General features: G+C 49.0%; 1 protein-coding gene across 9 annotated transcripts in view; it reads right to left on the bottom strand.

The window, feature by feature from the left end:
- The window catches only part of frmd4a (FERM domain containing 4A), a 562,285-nt gene that overhangs the window by 399,877 nt on the left and 141,230 nt on the right, over positions 1-21,178 (bottom strand). For 2 of the 9 annotated variants that reach the window (XM_052034014.1, XM_052034021.1), the window contains exon 1: positions 3,226-3,382. The exons of 6 other annotated variants lie outside the window; for them this stretch is intronic. In XM_052034014.1, coding sequence (XP_051889974.1) covers positions 3,226-3,258 — 33 coding nt within the window. In that variant the 5' untranslated portion in view covers positions 3,259-3,382. Of the gene's footprint in view, positions 1-3,225; positions 3,383-3,623; positions 3,753-21,178 lie in introns of those variants that run through there. One more of the 9 variants, XM_052034020.1, reaches the window with a different exon arrangement.

Here is a 21,178-nt window from a genome sequence, read left to right as displayed (position 1 = left end):
CCTTGATTCCCATCACATCCAAAAACTTATCGATCTGTCTTGAATAAACCCAGTGGCTGAGCTTCCACAGCCTCAGGGGTAGAGAACTCCAAAGGCTCCCCCCACCCCCCCGGGTGAAGAAATTTCTTCTCACCTCTGTCCTGAACGACCAACCGCTTATTCTGTGATTGTGACCCCTGGTTTTATAGATCCCATCAACTCCACATCTATCCCGTCAGAATCTGTATGCTTCAACGGGCTCATTCTTCTAAATGCGAACAGTTTTACATCAGGGCCTATATCTTCCAAGAACTATCTTCACTGTCAATAAATATCCCAGTGCTCTCGCCTGTGACATAACCCACTACTGAGAGGCAGGGAAATAATTCAACGCAACGAGCTGGCGTTGGGAAATTAGAACCGTGCTTGGATTTACAGCTTGAACATACCAACACAAAGGAAATTCCAAACTCTTCCCCCAGGAAACAGCAATTCAAAATGAATTCCTTGCTGGGATTGTTCTATGCTTGCTGTAAGCAAATAGTCGAGTGAAAGAGAAGGTATTCTTCGTGTTACCAAACGAGCACACAGCAGAAAATGGCCTGGTAAAGGGTTAACTTCAACTTCATTGTCTTAAGCATACAGCTGAGAGAGATTCCTTTTTAAATTTACATGTGTTCGAAAAAAATCTCCCTCAGCTGTGTGCTGTACCTTGAAAATCCAAGGGTCATATAATTATTCTGCGGTCCAAGAGCAGACTGTGGCGATGTAATGGTTTCCACTGTGTGTGCATTAACAAGAGCCTGTTTGGCAGGAGTAAGTCATTATACCCACACAGCCTCACCACACTCACACAATACCCAGTTTGGGGTCGTTACCATAACCACAGCGCTCACTGGTTAAACATTCCGCTCTGGAACAGCAGCCGTACAGCAAGAAAACCCTTGCCAGAGCAAGTCATCGGGCTGCTCGTACTGTACATTAATCACTTACAGATCTGCCGTTAACATCCCTCAGTTTTTCACACACAGTCTGTGCCTCCACTACAGCTACATCGGTCTAGGACCCCGAGGATGCAACATAGGCTCTACAACTGCTTCAACATGGCTGTGCATTTTGGACAATAAAATTCAAAGCAGTGTGTGTGAACATAAACGTACACACATGCATGTATGCTTGTGCATGTGTGTTCATGTAGTGTACACATCTGTTGTGTGTGTGGGTGTGTGGAGGTGTCATTAGTTCGTGGTTATGTGCATACCTCACTCTCTCCCTCCCCACAAGTGCATTGCTCTCTGTATCTATGTGCATGCTTCTCTCTCATTCTTAACATGGGTGCCTCTCCCTGCCTATTGTGTCTATCTGTCCCTCCTCCTGCACCCCTCTGGATCTGTGTCAGTGTTTGTTCTCTCTCACTCTGTGTGCACATCTCTCTCTCTCTCTCTCTCTGACTTGCTCTGATTCTATGCACCTCTGCCTAGGTCTGTGTTTCTTTCTCTCTCTGTCTGTCCCTCTGCGTTTGTGTGTGTGTGTGTGTGTGTGTGTGTGTGTGTGTGTGTGTGTGTGTGTATGTCTCTCTCGCTCTCTCTCTCTCTCTCTCCCTCTCTCACTATATATGCACATCTCTCTCTCCCTAGGTGTATGTCTCTCTTTCTCTCTCTGTCAGTCTGTGTTTGTGTGTGTCTATCTATGTGGGTATCTCTCTCTCTCTCTCTCTCTCTCTCTCTGTGTATGTATCTTTCTCTCTCTATCTGTGTGTATCTCTGTTTCGTTCTATCTGTGTGTGTATGCCTCTCTCTGTCTCCATCTGTGTGTGTGTGTCTCTCTCTCTCTATTTGTGTCTCTCTCTCTGTCTATCTGTGTATCTGTCTCTATCTGTGTCTCTGTCTCTCTACGTACATGTGTGTGTGTGTGTCTCTCTCTGTGTATCTGTTTCTCTGTGTATGTCTCTCTGTCTCTCTCTATCTGTCTCTATCTGTCTCTCTCTGTTTCTCTCTATTGTGTGTGTCTCTGTCTCTATCTGTGTGTATGTCTCTCTCTCTGTCTCTCCACGTACATGTGTGTGTCTCTCTGTCTCTCTATGTATGTGTGTCTCTCTCTCTCTCTTTGTGTATGTCTCTCTCTGTCTCTCTCTATATGTGTGTGTCTCTCTTTCTGTGTGTGTGTATGTCTGTGTGTGTGTGTCTCTCTTTATCTCTCTATGTATGTGTGTGTATCTCTCTGTCTCTCTATGTATGTGTGTGTATCTCTCTCTCTGTCTCTCTATGTATGTTTGTGTGTCTCTCTCTATGTATGTGTCTTGTCTCTCTATGTGTGTGTGTCTCTCTATGTATGTGTGTCTGTCTCTCTATGTGTGTGTGTCTCTCTCCATGTATGTGTGTGCGTGTGTGTCTCTCCCTCTGTCTCTCTATGTATGTGTGTGTATCTCTCTCTCTGTCAATCTGTTTATGCATCTCCCTTTCTCACAGTCTATACATGTCCGTGTACGCATGCGTGTTCACCAAGTAACAAATCTTCTTTTCACACCATTCCTAAATCAATGAGCTTGCCCCACTCTGCACAGCAAACTATAAAACAATTCGCTCCCAAAGGACTCCAAACCAATAAAAGCTACACTTTTAACAAATTCGCACCATGCAGCCACCCAGTGACACGAGAGGAATGAAACCTTCGGAAACAATTGTCAGGACACTGGAGCTGGCAGGTGTTCCCATCTCTCTGCTGCCTGAGAGAGCGAAGCTTTTCAGCGCTGCTTCAGCTGCCGGTGTTAAATTTACTTCAAGCTGAACATCTTCCCATAAAACACAACGCTGCTCGGAACTTAGGACCCTCCCTCTCAAAGTAAAATCACAACAAGCCCCTTCTCCAGATCCCTTTAAAGCTCCTGTCCATCAGTCTCTTGCCCCCGCCTCCCCTCCCCTCCCACCCCCTCACGGTAGTTACCAGGAGGGAGAGCCTGGCTTTCTGGTGGGTTTACAGATGATCGCGACCAGGCAGTTCTTTAGTTTAAGCGGAAAGCAAGTGTAAACATGGCTGTCCACACAGCCTGTGTCCCTGTGCATCAAACCACCCACTCCCTCGCACAGAGACAACACTCTCAGCGCAGTCCCCCCTGCAGAATAAGCCACACTGCCACCGCAGAGGTTGCCTGATTCCAGCAAGGACAATAGCTTCAGGAAGCAGCTTACTGACACCAATGTGGCTTCCCCTCCCCTCTGCAGGGCGAAGCAAGCCTGAGGTACCTACCTTTGTTCGCATCGGAGACAGAAGCCCTTCCATGTTGGTGTCCGGTTCATAACATTCCCCCCACAGCCCCGAGCTCTCAGGTGTCCTCTGCAGAGGATAACCACAGGGTCGCCTTCTCCATGTCAACCTGTCCGACTTGAATCGCCAGAGCTGTTCACGGCTGCTGTCAGAGCCCTCCTCTGCTCCCCTCTAACGTGTCTGCTCCACACTCACTGACTAATGAGGTCTGGCTTACGTAGTGTATTCAACACAGGCAATGTGCCTTCACCCAAACCGCTGCTATTAGGTCACAGAGAGATCACCGCAAGGTGCTTACCCCACATTATTACTCCTGACAAGGAAAGGGGTTTTTTTTTGCAAGCTGTGACTGTTCTTTACCCTGACTCCATGTTACTCACAATTTCCAGTTTCCCTTCTTTACAAGTAAGACTCAGTTGGTACTTAGATATATTGGCATGCACACACGTCCTCTTCTCGGTGTTTCAGGACAAATTCTTCACTTTATCTCTCGGCCGCTGCGTTTCTCTGCCGCAGCCCCTCCACCTTCTCCTCCTTCAGCGCCAAAGGGTCCTGAGTTGTTGGAGTGTTAACAAACAATGGGGAGAGACTGGGGCAAGTAGCCAAGAGCCGGGTGTGCAGTGAGCACGGCACAAGCAGCCGGAGAGCTTGAGGGGAGGGAGGGGCCAAACACAGGCAAATGGGACTAGCTTGGATGGAAATCTTGGTCGGCACGGACTAGTTGGGCCGAAGGGCCTGTTCCTGTGCTGTATGACTCCAATGCTTCCCCAGGATTCTTACCCGCTATGTCGGATGGTGGTCCAGGAAGTGGGGAACTGGTGATGCTTCCTACAGTCAAATAGTCGGTGTGCGTTGGAGGGGTGGTGAAGTGAAAGGGTCTCTGAGGTGGTGTGAGCACCGTCCCAGCCCAGGGTCCCCACTCGCCCCACAGAGGGGGAGTCCTCAGACCCACAAGGATGGACAAGGTGGCCTTTAGTTCAAGGGCTTTAATGGGAAATTGTACAGGAGCCATGAGGCTGAGCTGCAGTGTTTCGATGGGGTCTCTGTGGTGCCATGGTCAAAAAGCAGAACTGAGAGCTGTGGGTGTAGGTCACTCACTGGCAGAACGTCACAGACAGGTACAGCACAGAAACAGGCCCTTCAGTCCACCATCCCTGCCCACCCACAACCACCCATTTACGCTCATCCCAAGTGTTTAAACTCTCCCCACACTCCCACCAACTCCCCCCAGATTCTACCTCTCACCCATACACTGGGGGCAACTTACAGCGGCCAACTAACCCACCGACCCGCACGTCATTGGAATGTGGGAGGAAACCCACGCGGTCACAGGGAGAACCTGCAAACGCCACACAGTCAGCGCCGGAGGTCGGGATCAAACTCAGGTCTCTAGCGCTGTGAGGCAGTAGCTCTGCCCGCTGTACCACTGAGCCGCCCTAAATCTATTCAAACCCGACTAATACACCTGCACTGAAGGGCATGGAGACTGAGCTGGAAAGTGGGTGAGGCACAGACCCCATTAATCGGTGTTACAACTCTACCCTCCTGCCAGTAAAATCACACCAATAAAATGAAGTTCAAATCGATCGGAGCTTAGCCCAGCCCCACAGCACAACCTTCTCAGCATTAAAGCATCGCACAGCGAGCAGCTGACGGAGTACTTCTCCCCGGAGGGTGGCAGATGGTGTCTCAGGGGGAATGGGCAAGTTCTGACTGGTACAGAGGGAGGTCTGTACAGGAGCACCTCCCTCTCACTAGTTCACCTGCATCCCTACCTGCCTGGAGGTGGCTGGTGGGGAGTGCCGAGCCCAGGAAACTCACTCATTTGTGTCTGTTATTTATCATTAAGAGGTAGACCATTCGGCCCCTCATGCCTGCTCTGCTGTTCCTGGCTGACCTCAGCACCACCTCCCTGCTCTGACCCCGTATCCCTCAATTGCCTTTACCACCCAAAAGTCCCTTGACCTCCGTCCTGAATATACTCAGTGACTGAGCCTCCACAGCCTTATGGGAATCACATGTCATTCTGGAGATTACAGACTGCTTAATCTCTCCTTACAGGAAAACTCACCATCCCCTGGAACCCATCTGGTGAACTTCCACTGCCCTCCCTCACAGGCAAGTACATCCTTGCCTAGAGCCAGACCAGTACATGGTATTCCATTCGAATCTCGATAGGGCATGTATCATAGAACATTATAGCACAGTACAGGCCCTTTGGCCCACAATGTTGTGCCAACATTTTATCCTGCTCTAAAATCTATCTAACACTTCCTTCACACACAGCCCTCCATTTCTCTATCATTCATGTGTCTATCTAAGAATCTCTTAAATGTCCCTAATGTATCTGCCCCCACAACCTCTGCCAGCAGCGTGTTCCACGCACCCACCACTCTCTGTGTAAAAAACTTACCCCTGACATCCCCCTTATACCTTCCTCCAATCACCTTAAAATTATGCCCCCTCATGTTAGCCATTTTCACCCTGGGAAAAAGTCTCTGACTGTCCACTCGATCTATGCCTCATCATCTTGTACACCTCTATCAAGTCACCTCTCATCCTCCTTCTCTCCAAAGAGAAATGCCCGAGCTCACTCAACCTATCCTCATAAGGCATGCTCTTCAGTCCAGGCAGCATCCTGGTAAATCTCCTCTGCACCCTCTCTAAAGCTTCCACATTCTTCCTATAATGAGGCGACCAGAACTGAACACAATACTCCAAGTGTGGTCTAACCAGAGTTTTATAGAGCTGCAACATTACCTCGTGGCTCTTGAAATCAATCCCCTGACTAATGAAGACCAACACACCATACGCCTTCTTAACAACCCTATCGACCTGCGTGGCAACCTTGAGGGATCAATGGACGTGGACCCCAAGATCCCTCTGTTCCTCCACACTGCTAAGAGTCCTGCCACTAGCATTGCATTCGGCCTTCAAATTCGATCTCCTGAAGTGTATCACTTCACACTTATCCCGGTCGAACTCCATCTGCCACTTAGCTCTGCATCCTATCAACGTCCATTTGTAACCTACAGCAACCACAACACCATTATCCACATACCACCAACCTTTGTATCATCAGCAAACCTACTAACCCACCCTTCCACATCCTCATCCAAGTCATTTATACATCGCAGTGTAATGTCTTTGTTCTTGTACTCAAGCCCTCTTGCAATAAAAGCCAGCGTGTTTTCCGCCATCCAGGTTACTTGCTGTTCCATTACGTCACATTTCAGTGATTCAAGGAGTCACACCAACATTTTTCAATCTCCACCATTCATAAAACATTCTGCTTTACTAGATTTTCCTGCAAGGTGCATGACTGCACATTTTTCCACACGTTTTGCCTGCCACGTCCTCACCGATTATCTCAGCCGGTCTATACCCTCAGAAGTCTCTCTTCATCTTCCTCCCGCTCCCACAGCCCACCCAGCTTTGAAACACCGGTGGATGGTCCCTCATCCATCACTGACCTAGACTATGAAGAGCTGGTGTCACAGCACCAGTACCCGTGATACTTCACAGCTCACAGTCCCACAACCCAAGAATAGCCCATTCCTTCCTATTCTCTATTTTCTATCCATTAACCAACCTCCAATCCACAGCAGCACATGTTGCCAGGACTCAACGGCCTGAGTTACAGAGAGAGGTTGGGTAGGTGAGGACTTTATTCCTTATGACATAGGAGACGGAGGGGTGATTGGGAGGGGGGGTGGGGGGGCGATTTTATATTTCTATAAAATATATAGAATAATGAGGGACATAGATAGGTTGAATGCACGCAGTCTTTTTTGCCCAGGGAAAGGGAACCATGAACAAGAGGGCACAGGTTTAAGGTGAGAGGGGAGAGATTTAATAGGAATCTGAGGGGCAACTTTTTCACGCAGAGGGTAGTGGGTATATGGAACGAGCTGCCAGAGGAAGTGGTTGAGGTGAAAAGACACTTGGACAGGTTCATGGAGAGGAAAGGTTTAGAGGGATATGGGCCAAGCGCGGGGAAGTGGGACTGGATCAAGTAGACAACCTGGTCGGCATGGACGAGTTGGGCCGAAGGGCCTGTTTCCCTGCTACATAACCGACTCTATATTCACATATACATCTATCTTTCAATGAACGAAGCACATCCACCCCCAGATCTCTCTGTTCCTGTACCTCTTTTGCAACCGTGTCCTCTGCTTTACACGGCCTCTTCGCATTCTTACCACTGACATGTAACACTTCATGTTCCTCTGCACCAAATTTTACCTGTCACTTCTCACCCATCCCACCAACCTTTCTGTGACTCCATTACTACTCTTCCCACAGTTCACTACACCTCCAAGTTTTGTGTCATTTACAAATTTGGAAACGCTGCACACCCAAATCCAAATCATCTACACACATCGAGAAAAGCAGCGGTCTCAGTTCCAACAACAATTAACACAGCAATGAGGGTGAAAACTACAATCATGATATTTTGCAGGAAGATTTTCCCAGTGTCAAGGCGATGTGAAGGTTCTCCAGAGTGGCAGTCACCGAGTGGACCAAATGCGGGCGGACTCTGTGGGCTTGGCTTAGGAAAGACTTTAATCTCTGATGTTCACAGCTTCATGAGGACAAAGGGGCCCCAGTGAGTCTGTGAGTGGAGGTGGGTGGGTTTTGGGACATCACAGCTTTAACCTGAGAACATAGAACAGCAAAGCACAGGAACAGGCCCTTCGGTCCACCATGTCTGTGCCGACCACGATACCAAATTAACTTGCATATCTGCCCAAAACAGTCCATATCCATTCCCTGTCTGTTCATGTGCCTGTCTAAATGTTTCTTAAAGGTCATACCTGCTCCTGCACCTCCCCCGGCAGCCCATTCCAGGCACCCAGCACTGTAAGAAAACTTGCCATGTAAATCACCTTTAAATTTTCCCCCTCTCACCTTAAATCTATGCCCCTCTAGTATTTGAGATTTCCACCCTGGGAAAAAGACCCTGTCTACCCTACCTATGTCTCTCATAATTGCATCAAGTCTCCCCTCAGCCTCTAATACCCCAGAGAACACAACCCAAGTTTGTCCAACCTCTCTTTATAGCTCATACTCTCCAATCCAGGCAGCATCCTGGTGAACCTCTTCTGCACCCTCTCCAAAGCCTCCACTTCCTTCCTGGACCTTATCGACTGAATTTTACCCTTTGGACAAGCAAGAACCTTGTACAAAAAACAACCTACAGGAGGAACTCAGTGGGTCAGGCAGCATCTGTGGAGGCAGAGGGACAGTTAATGTTTCAGGTTGAGACCCTTCATCAGGACTCTTCAGAATAATGAAAGGTAATCTTCTGCACGCATCTGATAAAGAAAACAGCATCAATTGCGGGTCTCACTTGGAAGATACCAGCACCAGTATTGCAGCACTGCTGCATTACTGCACAGGAGTGTAGCCTGGACTGTACACTAATGCCACTGAAGTACAACATCTCACCACCTTCTGGTGACCAGAGTCCTGATGAAGGGTCTCGGCCAGAAGCATCGACTGTCCCTCTGCCTCCACAGATGCTGTCTGACCCACTGAGATCCTCCGACAGTTTGTTCCTTGTTCCAGATCCCAGTGTCTGCAGTCTCTCCTGTCTCCAAGTCGCCTGTGGCTCAGTTGGTTGCACTCTTGCCCTGGGCCAGAGGTGGTGACAGAGTCACAGGTCATACAGCACAGAAGCAGGCCCTTCGGCCCAACGACTCCATGCTGATCAAGTTGCCCGTCTCTGCTAGTCTATGTTAGTCCCGTATCCCCTCGAAACCTTTCCTATCCACGGACCTGGTGTCTTTCTTAAATGTTGTTATTGCTCATATTGTCCTTCAGCGGCACAAGTGTAAGGTACAGGCTAGTGGCACCGGGGCCTTCAACTGATGCCCTGGTTTTTATATCAGATGCAGGCACGGCAGTGTAGCGGTTAGCATAACGCTATTACAGCGCCAGCGACCCCGGTTCAATTCCCGCCGTTGTCTGTAAGGAGTTTGTACGTTCTCCCCGTGTCTGCGTGGGTTTCCTCCGGGTGCTCCGGTTTCCTCCCACATTCCAAACACGTACGGGTTAGGAAGTTGTGGGCATGCTGTGTTAGCGCTGGAAGCGTGGCGACACTTGCGGGCTGCCCCCAGAATACTCTACGCCAAAGATACATTTCACTGTGTGTTTCGATGTACATGTGACTAATAAAGAAATCTTATGCAGAAGATCACCTGGCATTATTGTAAAGCAGGAAAGATATCTTCATTAGTCACACGTACATCAAAACACACAGTGAAATGCACCTTTTACCTTGCAGCCCGCAAGTGTCACCACACTTCCGGCGCCAACATAGCACGCCCACAACTTCCTAACCTGTACGTCTTTGGAATGTGGGAGGAAACCGGAGCACCCGGAGGAAACCCACGCAGACACGGGGAGAACGTACAAACTCCTTACAGACAGCGGCCGGAATTGAACCCAGGTCGCTGGCGCTGTAATAGCGTTACGCTAACCGCTAGACCACTGTGCCGCCCCCAGGGGTAGTTCCCCAGTGACCTGCACAACATTTATCTCCTCATCCACATCACGACCACTGCTGAAGATCAAAAACAAACACATACGGTGTAAATCTGAAATACAGAACAGAAGATGCTGGAAACACTCAGCAGGTCAGGCAGCATCTGGGGAGAGAGAAGCAGATGTTAAGGTGTCAGGCCAGTGACCCTTCATCAGAACTGGGAAAGATTAAAGAGACAGTCTTAAGTTGCAGAGAAGGGGGCAGAAGGGGGTATCTGTGTAGGGTGAGGTTGGGTCAAATCAGGCAGTCAGAGGGCATGGGCACATTTACTGCTTGTTTGGGGCTTTTCAGGATTTGTAGTATTATATACAAATAGCTGAAACTTACTTAAGATCACTTGAAGAGATTAGCCTCTCTGACTGTACATTTTTCAAGTCGTCAAATTTACTGTCATGTGCACAAGTACGGTGTGGTACAGGTACAGTGAAAAACTTGGCGGCATCTATCGTCGAGGATCCCCACCATGCCCTCTTCTCACTGCTCCCATCGGGCAGGAGGTACAGAAGCCTGAAGTCCCACACCACCAGGTTCAGGAACAGCTACTTTCCTACAACCATCAGGTTCTTGAACCGACCTGCACAACCCTAACCCTACCTCAGCAACGGGACACTGCGGACCACCTCTTGCACTGCCGTGGACTGGTCTCTGATTGCATCTCTTTTTGCATTAAGGTCTTGCTTTTGCATACCTTTTTTTTCACTGTATGGTATAACTTTATGTATGATTTATATTCTGTCTATTGTCTGTTTCAGCTTCAAAACCACTGCGCTTCACAGCTGAAATTCTGCTCCAAATTTTCTTTGGAGAAGCTGGATCAGATATTTTTCTATTCCAGGCCAGAGTGAATTAACGAGTGTGGCCAGAACTGCCAGCACATTAGAATAAGTGTCAAACACACCCTCCCTATGTTATTAGATCCAACTCTCTCTCCCCCTCAGTATTCTGCATTCTGGTAATCTCTGTCTATCAAGAGGACATCTATCGGGGCACATAGCGTGTGCCCTCAAAAAAAGTACTCTCACCGAACAAATACTGCATTGTGGTGGCACTGTTTCATTTTGAACATGGCTCTTTATTATTTCTTTGTCTCCAGATCACAATGGACTAAACAACAGTGTCTAGTGCAGCAAAACAAACCAGGCAGCATCCTACAGTTCACAGGGAGACTTCAGAACACCACTGACCACAGCTGTGCAGATTCCTCACTCCTACTGGTTACTGGCAAGTAAAACACTGAGTTAAAATACACAAAAAGGTGTGTGAAGATGCCCTTAGTCCAAGTAAAACAGTCCAGTATCGCACAACAATGCTGAGTCTGTGTACGTCGATCTCCTCTGCACCCAGCAGGCTGTGGTTTGGAGACGGGGTACCTCTCACCTCACCGGATTGAACTTTATCCCTCAGACCTATGAGCCACTTGTGACCTTGGTTTTTTTCGACTTGTACTCCAGGCCAGAAGGTATTGGTATTGGTTTATTATCGTCACTTGTACCAAGGTACAGTGAAAAACTTGTCTTGCATACCGTTCATACAGATCAATTCATTACACAGTGCATTGAGGTAGTACAGGGTAAAACCAATAACAGAATACAGAGTAAAGTGTCACAGCTACAGGGAAGTGCAGTGCAGCTAGACAATATGGTGCAAGGTCATCACAAGGTAGGTTGTGAGGTCAAGAGCCCATCTCATCGTATAAGGGAACTGTTCAATAGTCTTATCACAGTGGGGTAGAAGTTGTCCTTGAGCCTGGTGGTACGTGCCCTCAGGCTCCTGTATCTTCTGCCTGATGGGAGGGAAGAGAGAGTGACTTGGGTGGGTGGGGTCTTTGATTATGCTGGCTGCTTCACCGAGGCAGCGAGAGGTAAAGACAGAGTCCAAGGAGGGGAGGCTGGTGTCTGTGATGCGCTGGGCTGCGTCCACAACTCTCTGCAGTTTCTTGCGGTCCTGGGCAGAGCAGTTGCCGTACCAAGCCGTGGTGCATCCAGATAGGATGCTTTCTGTGGTGCATCGATAACAGTTGGTGAGAGTCAAAGGGGACATGCCGAATTTCTTGACCCTCCTGAGGAAGTAGAGGCGCTGGTGAGCTTTCTTGTCCGTGGCATCTACGTGGTTGGACCAGGACAGGCTAGTGCTGATTGGTGATTGGTTGTAACGTCTGAGTGTGAATCCACACTGATGCTCCAGAACAGTGGAGCATGAACAGGCCACGGTCAGGGAGAGCTCCATGCAGACAAGTGTGTGGGGGAGAGGAGCAACACACATCAAGGCTACCCTTGTCGAGCACTTACAGGATCCCACAGCCGTTAGCAGTCTGGAAGGAGCCAGCAAACACCACTTCTCCCGCCAGCTAAACTTGTCACGTATAACAACAAGAGACAGGATACACTGGGTTTGATTTCCTTAGAGCAGAGGAGGCTGAGAGGGGACCTGATACAGAGATACAAAATTATTGGATGGGACAGATGGTGGGAAACTTTTTGCTTCACAGCAGAGTTCAAGATGAGAGGGCAAAGGTTTGGACCGACACACAAAGTGCTGGAGGAACTCAGCGGGTCAGGCAGCATCTGTGAAGGGAAATGGATGGTCGACGTTTCGGGTCAAGACCCTTCATCTGGACTGGAGAGCAAGAGGGGAGATGGTCGGTATAAAAAGGTGAGGGGAAGGGGTAGAGCAAGAGCTGGCAGGTGATAGGTGGATCCAGGTGAGGGGAGTGATAGGCAGGTGAGGGAGGGGGGAGAGTGGGAATGATGTCGGAAGCTGGAAGATGATGGGTGGAAGTGACAAAGGGCTGAAGATGATGGAATCCGAGAGGAGAGGACAGTGGAGCACGGAATAAAGGGGAGGAGGTGGGGAGGGGAAACGGAGGGAGGAGTGTGCGGGTGATGGGCAGATGGAGGGGGTGGGGGGAGGGGGAAGATGAGGGGGTGATGGGGGTCGGTAGGATAGGGGGAAAAAGGGACAAAGGGAAGCGGTTACTGGAAGCTGGAGAAATCGATGTTCATGCCGTCAGGTTGGAGACTACCAAGGCACAATACAAGGTGCTGTTCCTCTATTCTAACCTCCCTGGGCACAGATTTAGAAGAAGGGAGAGGAGGTTTAGAGGGGATCTGAGGAAGAATTTTTTCACCCAGAGGGTGATTGAAATCTAGAACACACTACCTGGGGTGGGGGGAGGAGGGAGGCATCAGCAGACAGTCTCACTTTTCAATGAAAAGCATCTGGACAAGCCAAGGCAGAGAAGGCTAGAGGCCAAGTGCTGGGACAGGGGATTAGTATGGATGGGTACGATGGTTAGCATGGACATGTGGGCCGAAGGGCCTGTTTCTGTAATGTATGGCTCTATATAATTTTGGAGTAAATGTGCGCAGGAACAGAGGCACCTGGTGAATACGTGTATAAATCCCTGGATGTGGCAGGGATCTTCAAGGAGTGGTTACAGACACACATGGGATACTGGGGTTCATAACTCGAGGTAGCGGGTGCAGAAGGGGGGATAATCTGCTGAAACCATAGCCAAACTGGTGTATAAAATCATGAGGGGCATAGACAGGGTGAATGTGCACAATCTCTTTCGCCAGAGTTGGGGAATCAAGAACTACAGAGCACAGTTTAAGGTGAGAGGGGAGTTAGTAGGAACCTGAGGGGCAACTTCTTCACCCAGAGGGTGGACCAGTTGGGCCAAAGGGCCTGTTTCTGTGCTGTGTGACTCTAAGCCACTGGTCAGGCCACTACTGCAACACTGAGACCAATTCTGGTCACCACACTTCAGGGAGGGTGTGAAGATCCCACAGAGGGTGCGGAAGAGATTACCTAAAATGGTTCTAGGGTTGCAGGAGTGGAGCTGGGGCTGTTCTCTTTGGAGGACAGGGGGTTGAGGAGATTTGACAGAGGTGGACAAGGCTGTGATGGTTTAGGCAGGGGAGACAGAGTCAGACAGCAGGGAAACAGGCTCTTCCGTCCAAACCATCCATGTCGACCAACATTCCCATCTAAACTAATCCCATTTGCCTGCATCTGGCCCATATCCCTCTAGACCTTTCCTATCCATGTACCTGTCCAAATGTATTTTAAATGTTGTTAATGTACCTGCCTCAACCACTTCCTCTGGCAGCTCGTTCCATATACTAACCACCCACTGGGTGAAAAAGTTGCCCCTCAGGTCCCCTTTAAATCTTTCCCCTCTTATCTTAAACCTATGGCCTCTTGATTCTCCAACCCTGGGAAAAAGACTGAGTGCATTCACCCTATCTATGCCCCTTATGATTTTATACATCTCTATAAGATCACCCCCCGAGTCTCCTACGCTCCAAGGAATAAAGTCCAAACCTGTCCAACCTCTCTCCATAACTCAGTCCCCTCTGAGTCCCAGCAACATCCTCGTAAATCTTTTTCACACTCTTTCCAGATTAATGGCATCGTCCCTATAACAGGGTGACCAAAACTGAACACACTCGGCCAAATGTGGCCTCACCAACACCTTGTACAACTGCGACATAACATCCCAACTCCAATACTCAGTGCCCTGACTGACAGAGGCCGGCGTGCCAAAAGCCTTCTTCACCACCCTGTCTACCTGTGATGCCACTTTCAGGAAACGTTGTATTTATACTCCTAGGTCCCTCTGTTCTACAAGATGGGAGCTGTTCCCAACAGAGGTGGAACAAAGACCAGGTACATGACAATAAAACTGAGAACAAGAGACCCAGGGGAGATGACAAAAAGACTCAGGGAGTAGCTATAATCTGGAGGGTGTTGGAAGCAGAATCGATCAGTGCCTTCACCAGGGAATTGGACAAAGAACAACATGCAGGGCCACAGGGGAAAAAAAGTGGGGAATGGAGTTCCTCTACTGGGGGCTAGCACGTGGGTCAAATGGCCTCCTTCTGCCTGCATCAAATTTATGAAGTGAAGAAGGCAGGCCAGCAGCTCTACTTCATTCAGAGTTTGAGGAGATTTGGTATGTCTCCAAAGACTCTCGCGAATTTCTACAGATGTACGGCAGAGAGCATTCTGACTGGTTGCATCACCGCCTGGTACAGAGGCTCCAATGTGCAGGATCGCAAGAGGCTGCAGAGGGTTGTAGACTCAGCCAGCTCCATCACGGGCACAACCCTCCCCGCCATCGAGGACATCTTCGAGAGGCGGTGCCTCAAGAAGGCGGCATCCATCACTAAGGACCCTCACCGCCCGGGACATGCCCTCTTCCCGTTACTACCATCGGGGAGGAGGTACAGGAGCCTGAAGACCCACACTCAACATTTCAGGAACAGCTTCTTCCCCTCCGCCATCAGATTTCTGAACGTTCCATGAACCCATGAACATTTTTGCTATTTTTTAATACTTCTTAAAATTTTTATAATTTATAGTATGTCTTTGCGCTGTACTGCTGCCTCAAAATGACAAACTTCATGTCAAATAAGTCAGTGATGATAAACCTAATTCTGACTTCTCCCACTTTCCTGCAACACCAGACTATTTAAAGCTTGCATGAGGACTTGGATTTAGCTGCTGTGGGATGGGGAGTAAAACACATGGCCAATTGTAGTTGAAGTACACTGGCAGATCGGAGCCAAAAACAGCTCCCACCTCCGCACGGTTCCCCAGAGACCAGTGATCAGTAAGCAAGGTCTATCTTCAAGCGTCTGGCGCTAATCCTCTGGAAATACCTGCAACAGCTTCAGGAGGAGATGCTGCTAATTAGCAGAGTGACATGGGCTGGTATTCCGCACATCCGGAATCGAGCATTGTTTCAGCAGGGGAACAGAGTGAGTAAAGCATCAAACTGTTGCCATGACACAAGCAGAACAAAGCGTGCAGTCGAGGCTGCATCAGAATGCTCCCTCCAGGAGGCTGTGTTGTTGTATGTTTACTGTGGGATAAAGTGGAATGTGAGCTGGTGTGGGCCCACGCTGTACGAAGCGTCGCTCCCTTCCAGAACAAAGACCCGTCAGGGGCAGGAACCAACTTCCACCGCCCCGCCACAAGCTCGGTTATAGTACTTGCTGCTTTGATGCTGGTTTCTGCAGACATCAAACGTCCGAACAGTACCAAGGCCCTTTTAAGTTCTGTGAATCTGCACTCTTCGCTCACCCTGCAGTCGAAGGCCATTCGGAAACTGGGCAGAGGGCGGATCTGCCCCAGGTGTGGGGCGCAGCCCACGCGAGGCTGAGGGCAGCTCGTTGCGCTGAGCTGCCAGCACTGGGCGCTGAAGGCTTCGGAAGTTCGGGATGCTGAAGAGCTCTCCCCCAGATTGTCAGGCGACTTGCATTTCTGTAGCGCCTTTCACATCCCGCCCAGGAGATTCCACAGTGCCCCAAGGCCAATGAAGTGAAGTACAGCCACTTGTCATAAAGTCATAGAACTGTAGACTACAGAAACAGCCCATTCGGCCCACACGTCCATAGTGACCTTTTCACCCATTAACATTGGCTATTTAAGGTGTACAAAATATTAAGAGGAATAGATAGAGTGGACAGCCAGCGCCTCTTTCCCAAGGCACCAGTGCTCAATACAAGAGGGCATGGCTTTAAAGTAATGGATGGGAAGTTCACGGGAGATATCAGAGGGAGGTTTTTTACCCAGAGAGTGGTTGGGGCGTGGAATGCGCTGCCTGAGGCGGTGGTGGAGGCAGATACATTGGTCAAATTCAAGAGCATATGGAGGAATTTAAAATAGAGGGATATGTGGGAGGAAGGGCTTAGATAGTATTAGGTGAGGTTTAAAGGTCGGCACAACATTGTGGGCCGAAGGGCCTGTATTGTGCTGTACTGTTCTATGGTTCTATGGTTCTATTTAAGTGCCTGTCTAAATGCCCCTTAAACACAGTGACTGTATCAGATTCCACCCCCTCCCCTGGCAGCGAGTTCCCGGTATCAACCACCCTGTGAAAAAAAACTTACCCCTCAGATCCCCCTCCTCCCTCTCACCTTAACCCTATGCCCACTTGTTTTTGATACCCCTTCCATGGGAGAAAGGTTCTGACTGTTGACCCTATCTACACCTCTCATAATCTTAGATAGTCCTATCAGGTCACCCCTCAGCCTCCTTTGCTCCAGAGAAAACAAGCCCAGCCTGTCCGATCTCTCCCCATACCGAAAGCCCTCCAATCCGGGCAAAATCCTCGTGAACCTCTCTCTGCACCCTCTCCAGTGCAGTCACATCCTTCCTATAGTGTGGTGACCAGAACTGCACACAGTGCTCCAAAAGCGGTCAAACCAGTGTTTTGTAAAATTGCAACGCAACGTCCCAACTCTTACTTTCTCTGCCACTGCTGTAACGTGGGAAACGAGGCACAGTCCGATCCCACAAGCAGCAATGTGTCAATGACCAGAAAACCGCAGTTGAAGACTGAGGAACAAATCTTAGTCCGGAGACCTTGGGAAGAACAATCTGGTCTGCTTCGAACAGCAGAAATAGGTGCACAGTTGGATCATCTCATCTGCATGGCAGAAGGAAAGAGATGTGTTCAACAGGGTCAATTTGTTCATAGCCACTCATTTAGGACGTCCAGAGAGAACCCAAAACCAGCTCCTTTCACTGACAAACACCACCAGCCTTGCCAATGGAGTCATGGAGTCAGACAGCACGGAAACAGGCCCTTTGGCCCAACTCGTCCATGCCAACCAAGATGCCCATCTAAGCTAGTCCAACTTGCCTGCATCTGGCCCATATCCCAAAGATCTATTGATTTCTCTCTTGAATATAGAGTCCCTCTAAACCTTCCCTATCCATGTACCTGTCCAATGTCTTTTAACCATTGTTAATGTACCCGCCTTAACCATTTCCTCTGGCAGCTCGTTCCATATACGGACCACCTTCTGGGTGAAAAAGTTGCCCCTCAGGTCCCCTTGAAATCTTTCCCCTCTCACTTTAAACCTATGCCCTCTGGTTTTAGACTCCCCTACCCTGGGGAAAGGACCATGATCATCTACCCCAGACTGTGACAATCTGTGCTTTGTGGACCCAATGCACAGCGAACCAGTGTGCAATCTCTTCGGGCGTAAAGCTGTGCTTTTACCTGAGCTTCAAGGTAATCACGACACCACACCACCACCAACTGAACATAGGAACACAGAACAGTACAGCACAGAACAGGCCCTTCGGCCCACAGTGTTGTGCCGACATAGCTAATTCCTCCTACCTACAGAATGCCCATATCTCTCCATTTTCCTCTCATTCATGTGCCCATCCAAGCCCCTCTTCAAAGCCCCCAATGAATTTGCCTCCACCACCCTATCAGGCAATGCATTCCAGGCACCCACCCCTCTCTCAGTAAAAAACGCACCCCTCACGTCTGTTCTGAACCTACCCCCTCTCACCTTAAATGCATGCCCTCTGGTATTGGATCGCTCAATAATGGTAAAAAGATATTGCTTGTCCACTCTATCTATGTCCCTCATAATTTTATACACTTCCAACAGATCACCCCTCAGCCTCCGCCGCTCCAGAGAAAAGAGCCCAAGTTTGTCCAGCCTCTCCTGATAGCACATGCCCTCTAATCCAGGTAACATCCCAGTAAACCTCCTCTGCACCCTCTCTAAAGCCTCAACGTCCTTCCTATAGTGAGGTGACCAGAACTGCACGCAATACTCTAAATGCGGCTGAACCAGAGTTCTATGGAGATGCATCACAACTGCTTGACTCCTGTACTCAATACCTCGATTAATGAAAGCAAGCATTCCATCACAGACTGAGCTTGTCAACACATGCGATGGTGAGACGTGGCCAGCCTCTCCCACCACACACGGCACCAGGCCAATCATCGCTCAACTACAAGGGCACTGGGGGGGGGCTTGGTAAAGTGGGAAACAAGGCTGGTGTCTCACCCTTGTTACAAGCCAAGCACAAACACTGCCCCAAGTACGTTGCAGGTGATACATCCAACCTGCCTGATCCAGTGACAGGTTGTGGATCCCCAAGCGAGATCAACAAGTGGTGAGGACACACAGGCCAAGTGCTGACAAGTGAGAGACACTGAAAGCCACCACAGCAGCAGCATCACAGAGAAGAAGCAGCCATCAACAGGAACCGCAGTCAGGACAAAGATGCTTCCTCTCCGGAGGGCTGGCTGTTGAACTCACTGCCTTCGATGTGTTGTTGGCGCTGTGTAATTCATCACTGTTTCATAAAGACCTAACAAACTGGAGCAAGTATCAGCCAATTGACCCATTGAGCTTGGTCTGCCACTGAAGTCCTGCTGGGACTTTATTCCTTGGAGTGTAGGAGACTGACGGGTGACCTTACGGATGTGTATAAAGTCATGAGGGGCATAGACAGGGTGCCTTTTTCCCAGGGTTGGGGAATGAAGAACTAGGGGGCATAGGTTTAAGGTGAGAGGGGAAAGATTTAATAGGAACCTGAGGGGCAACTTCTTCATGCAGAGGATGATGGGTATGGTAATTGGTTTATTATTGTCACATGTACTGATGTACAGGGAAAAATTTGTTTTGCGTGCCATCCATACAGATCATTTCATCTCATCAGTGCGTTGAGGTAGTACAAGGGAAAACAATGCAGACGTATGTGGAACGAGCTGCCAGAGGAAGTGGTTAAGGCAGGCACAATAACAGCATTTAAAGGACAGTTGGACAGGCACATGGATGGGAAAGGTTTAGAAGGTTATGGGCCAAACGCTGGCAAATGGGACTCGTTTGAATGGAGCATCTTGGTTGGCATGGACCAGTTGGGCCGAAGGGCCTGTTTCCGTGTTGTGTGACTCTATGAATATCAAGTGGTGATCAGAAGTTTGGGAGCAAGTGAGAGTGCAGTTCAAAGTTAACCATTTGGCTTTTGACTATGGATTCTAAAATGACAAACTATTTCTACAACAGCCAAATATATTTTTGAAACCAAAATAATGCACACCAGAGAGTTCTCTGAGGATGTAACAAACAGGGTGGATTGAGGGGAACTAGTACATGCAGTATATTTGGATTTCTAGAAGGCATTCAGTAAGGGTACCGCAAAACAAAGTCATAGATTCGTACAGCACAGAAACAGGCCCTTTGGCCCAACTGTTCCATGCTGACCAAGATTCCTACCTAAGCTAGACCCATTTGCCCGCATTTGGCCCATATCCCTCTAAACCTTTCCTATCCATGTACCTGTCCAAGTACCTTTTAAATGTTGTCAATGTACCTGCCTCAACCACTACCGCTGGCAGCTCGTTGCATCCTCAGCCCTCTACTCTACTCCCTATACACCCATGACTGTGTGGCCAGATTCTGCTCTAACTCCATTTACAAGTTTGCAGATGATACCACCGTTGTAGGCCGTATCTCAAACAGCGATGAGTCGGAGTACAGGAAGGAGATAGAGAGCTTAGTGGAATGGTGTCATGACAACAACCTTTCCCTCAATGTCAACAAAACTTAAGAGCTGGTCATTGACTTCAGGAAAGGGGGCAGTGCACATGCACCTGTCTACATCAATGGTGCTGAGGTCGAGAGGGTTGAGAGCTTCGTTCCTGGGTGTGAACATCACCAACAGCCTGTCCTGGTCAAATCACGTAGATGCCACGGACAAGAAAGCTCACCAGCACCTCTACTTCCTCAGGAGGCTAAAGAAATTCGGTTTGTCCCCTTTGACTCTCACCGACTTTTACCGATGCACCACAGAAAGCATCCTATCTGGATGTATCACGGCTTGGTACGGCAACTGCTCTACCCAGGACCGCAAGAAGCTGCAGAGAGTTGTGGACACAGCCCAGCGCATCACGGACACCAGCCTCCCCTCAGAGTCTTTACCTCTTGTTGTCTTGGTGTAGCAGCCAGCATAATCAAAGACCCCACCCACCCGGGACATTCTCTCTTCTCTCCTCTTCCATTGGGTAGAAGATACAGGAGCCTGAGGGCATGTACCACCAGACTTAAGGACAGCTTCTACCCCACCGTGATAAGACTATTGAACAGTTCTCTTATACAGTGAGATGGACTCTGACTTCATGATCTACCTTGTTGTGACCTTGCACCTTATTGCACTGCACTTTCTCTGTAGCTGTGACACTTTACTCTGTACTGTTATTGTTTTTACCTGTACTACATCGATGCACTTTGTACTAACTCAATGTAACTGCACTGTGTAATGAACTGACCTGTACGATCGGTTTGTAAGACAAGCTTTTCACTGTACCTCAGTACAAGTGACAATAATAAACCAATTCCAATACCGACCACCCTCAGGTTCCTATTAAATCTCTCCTCTCTCACCTTAAACCTGTGCTCTCTAGTTCTTGATTCCCTAACCCTGGGAAACAGATGGTGCACATTCACCCTGTCTGTGCCCCTCATTATTTTAGACACCTCTATAAGATCACCTCTCATTCTCCTATGCTCCAAAGAAAAAAAGTCCCAACCTGCTCAACCTTTCTCCATAACTCAGTCCATC

This window comes from Pristis pectinata, chromosome 19 (genome assembly GCF_009764475.1).
Source record: "Pristis pectinata isolate sPriPec2 chromosome 19, sPriPec2.1.pri, whole genome shotgun sequence".
NCBI lineage: Eukaryota > Metazoa > Chordata > Chondrichthyes > Rhinopristiformes > Pristidae > Pristis > Pristis pectinata.
Note: the sequence above shows the minus strand (reverse complement) of the source record. Positions and strands in the feature narration are given on the sequence as shown.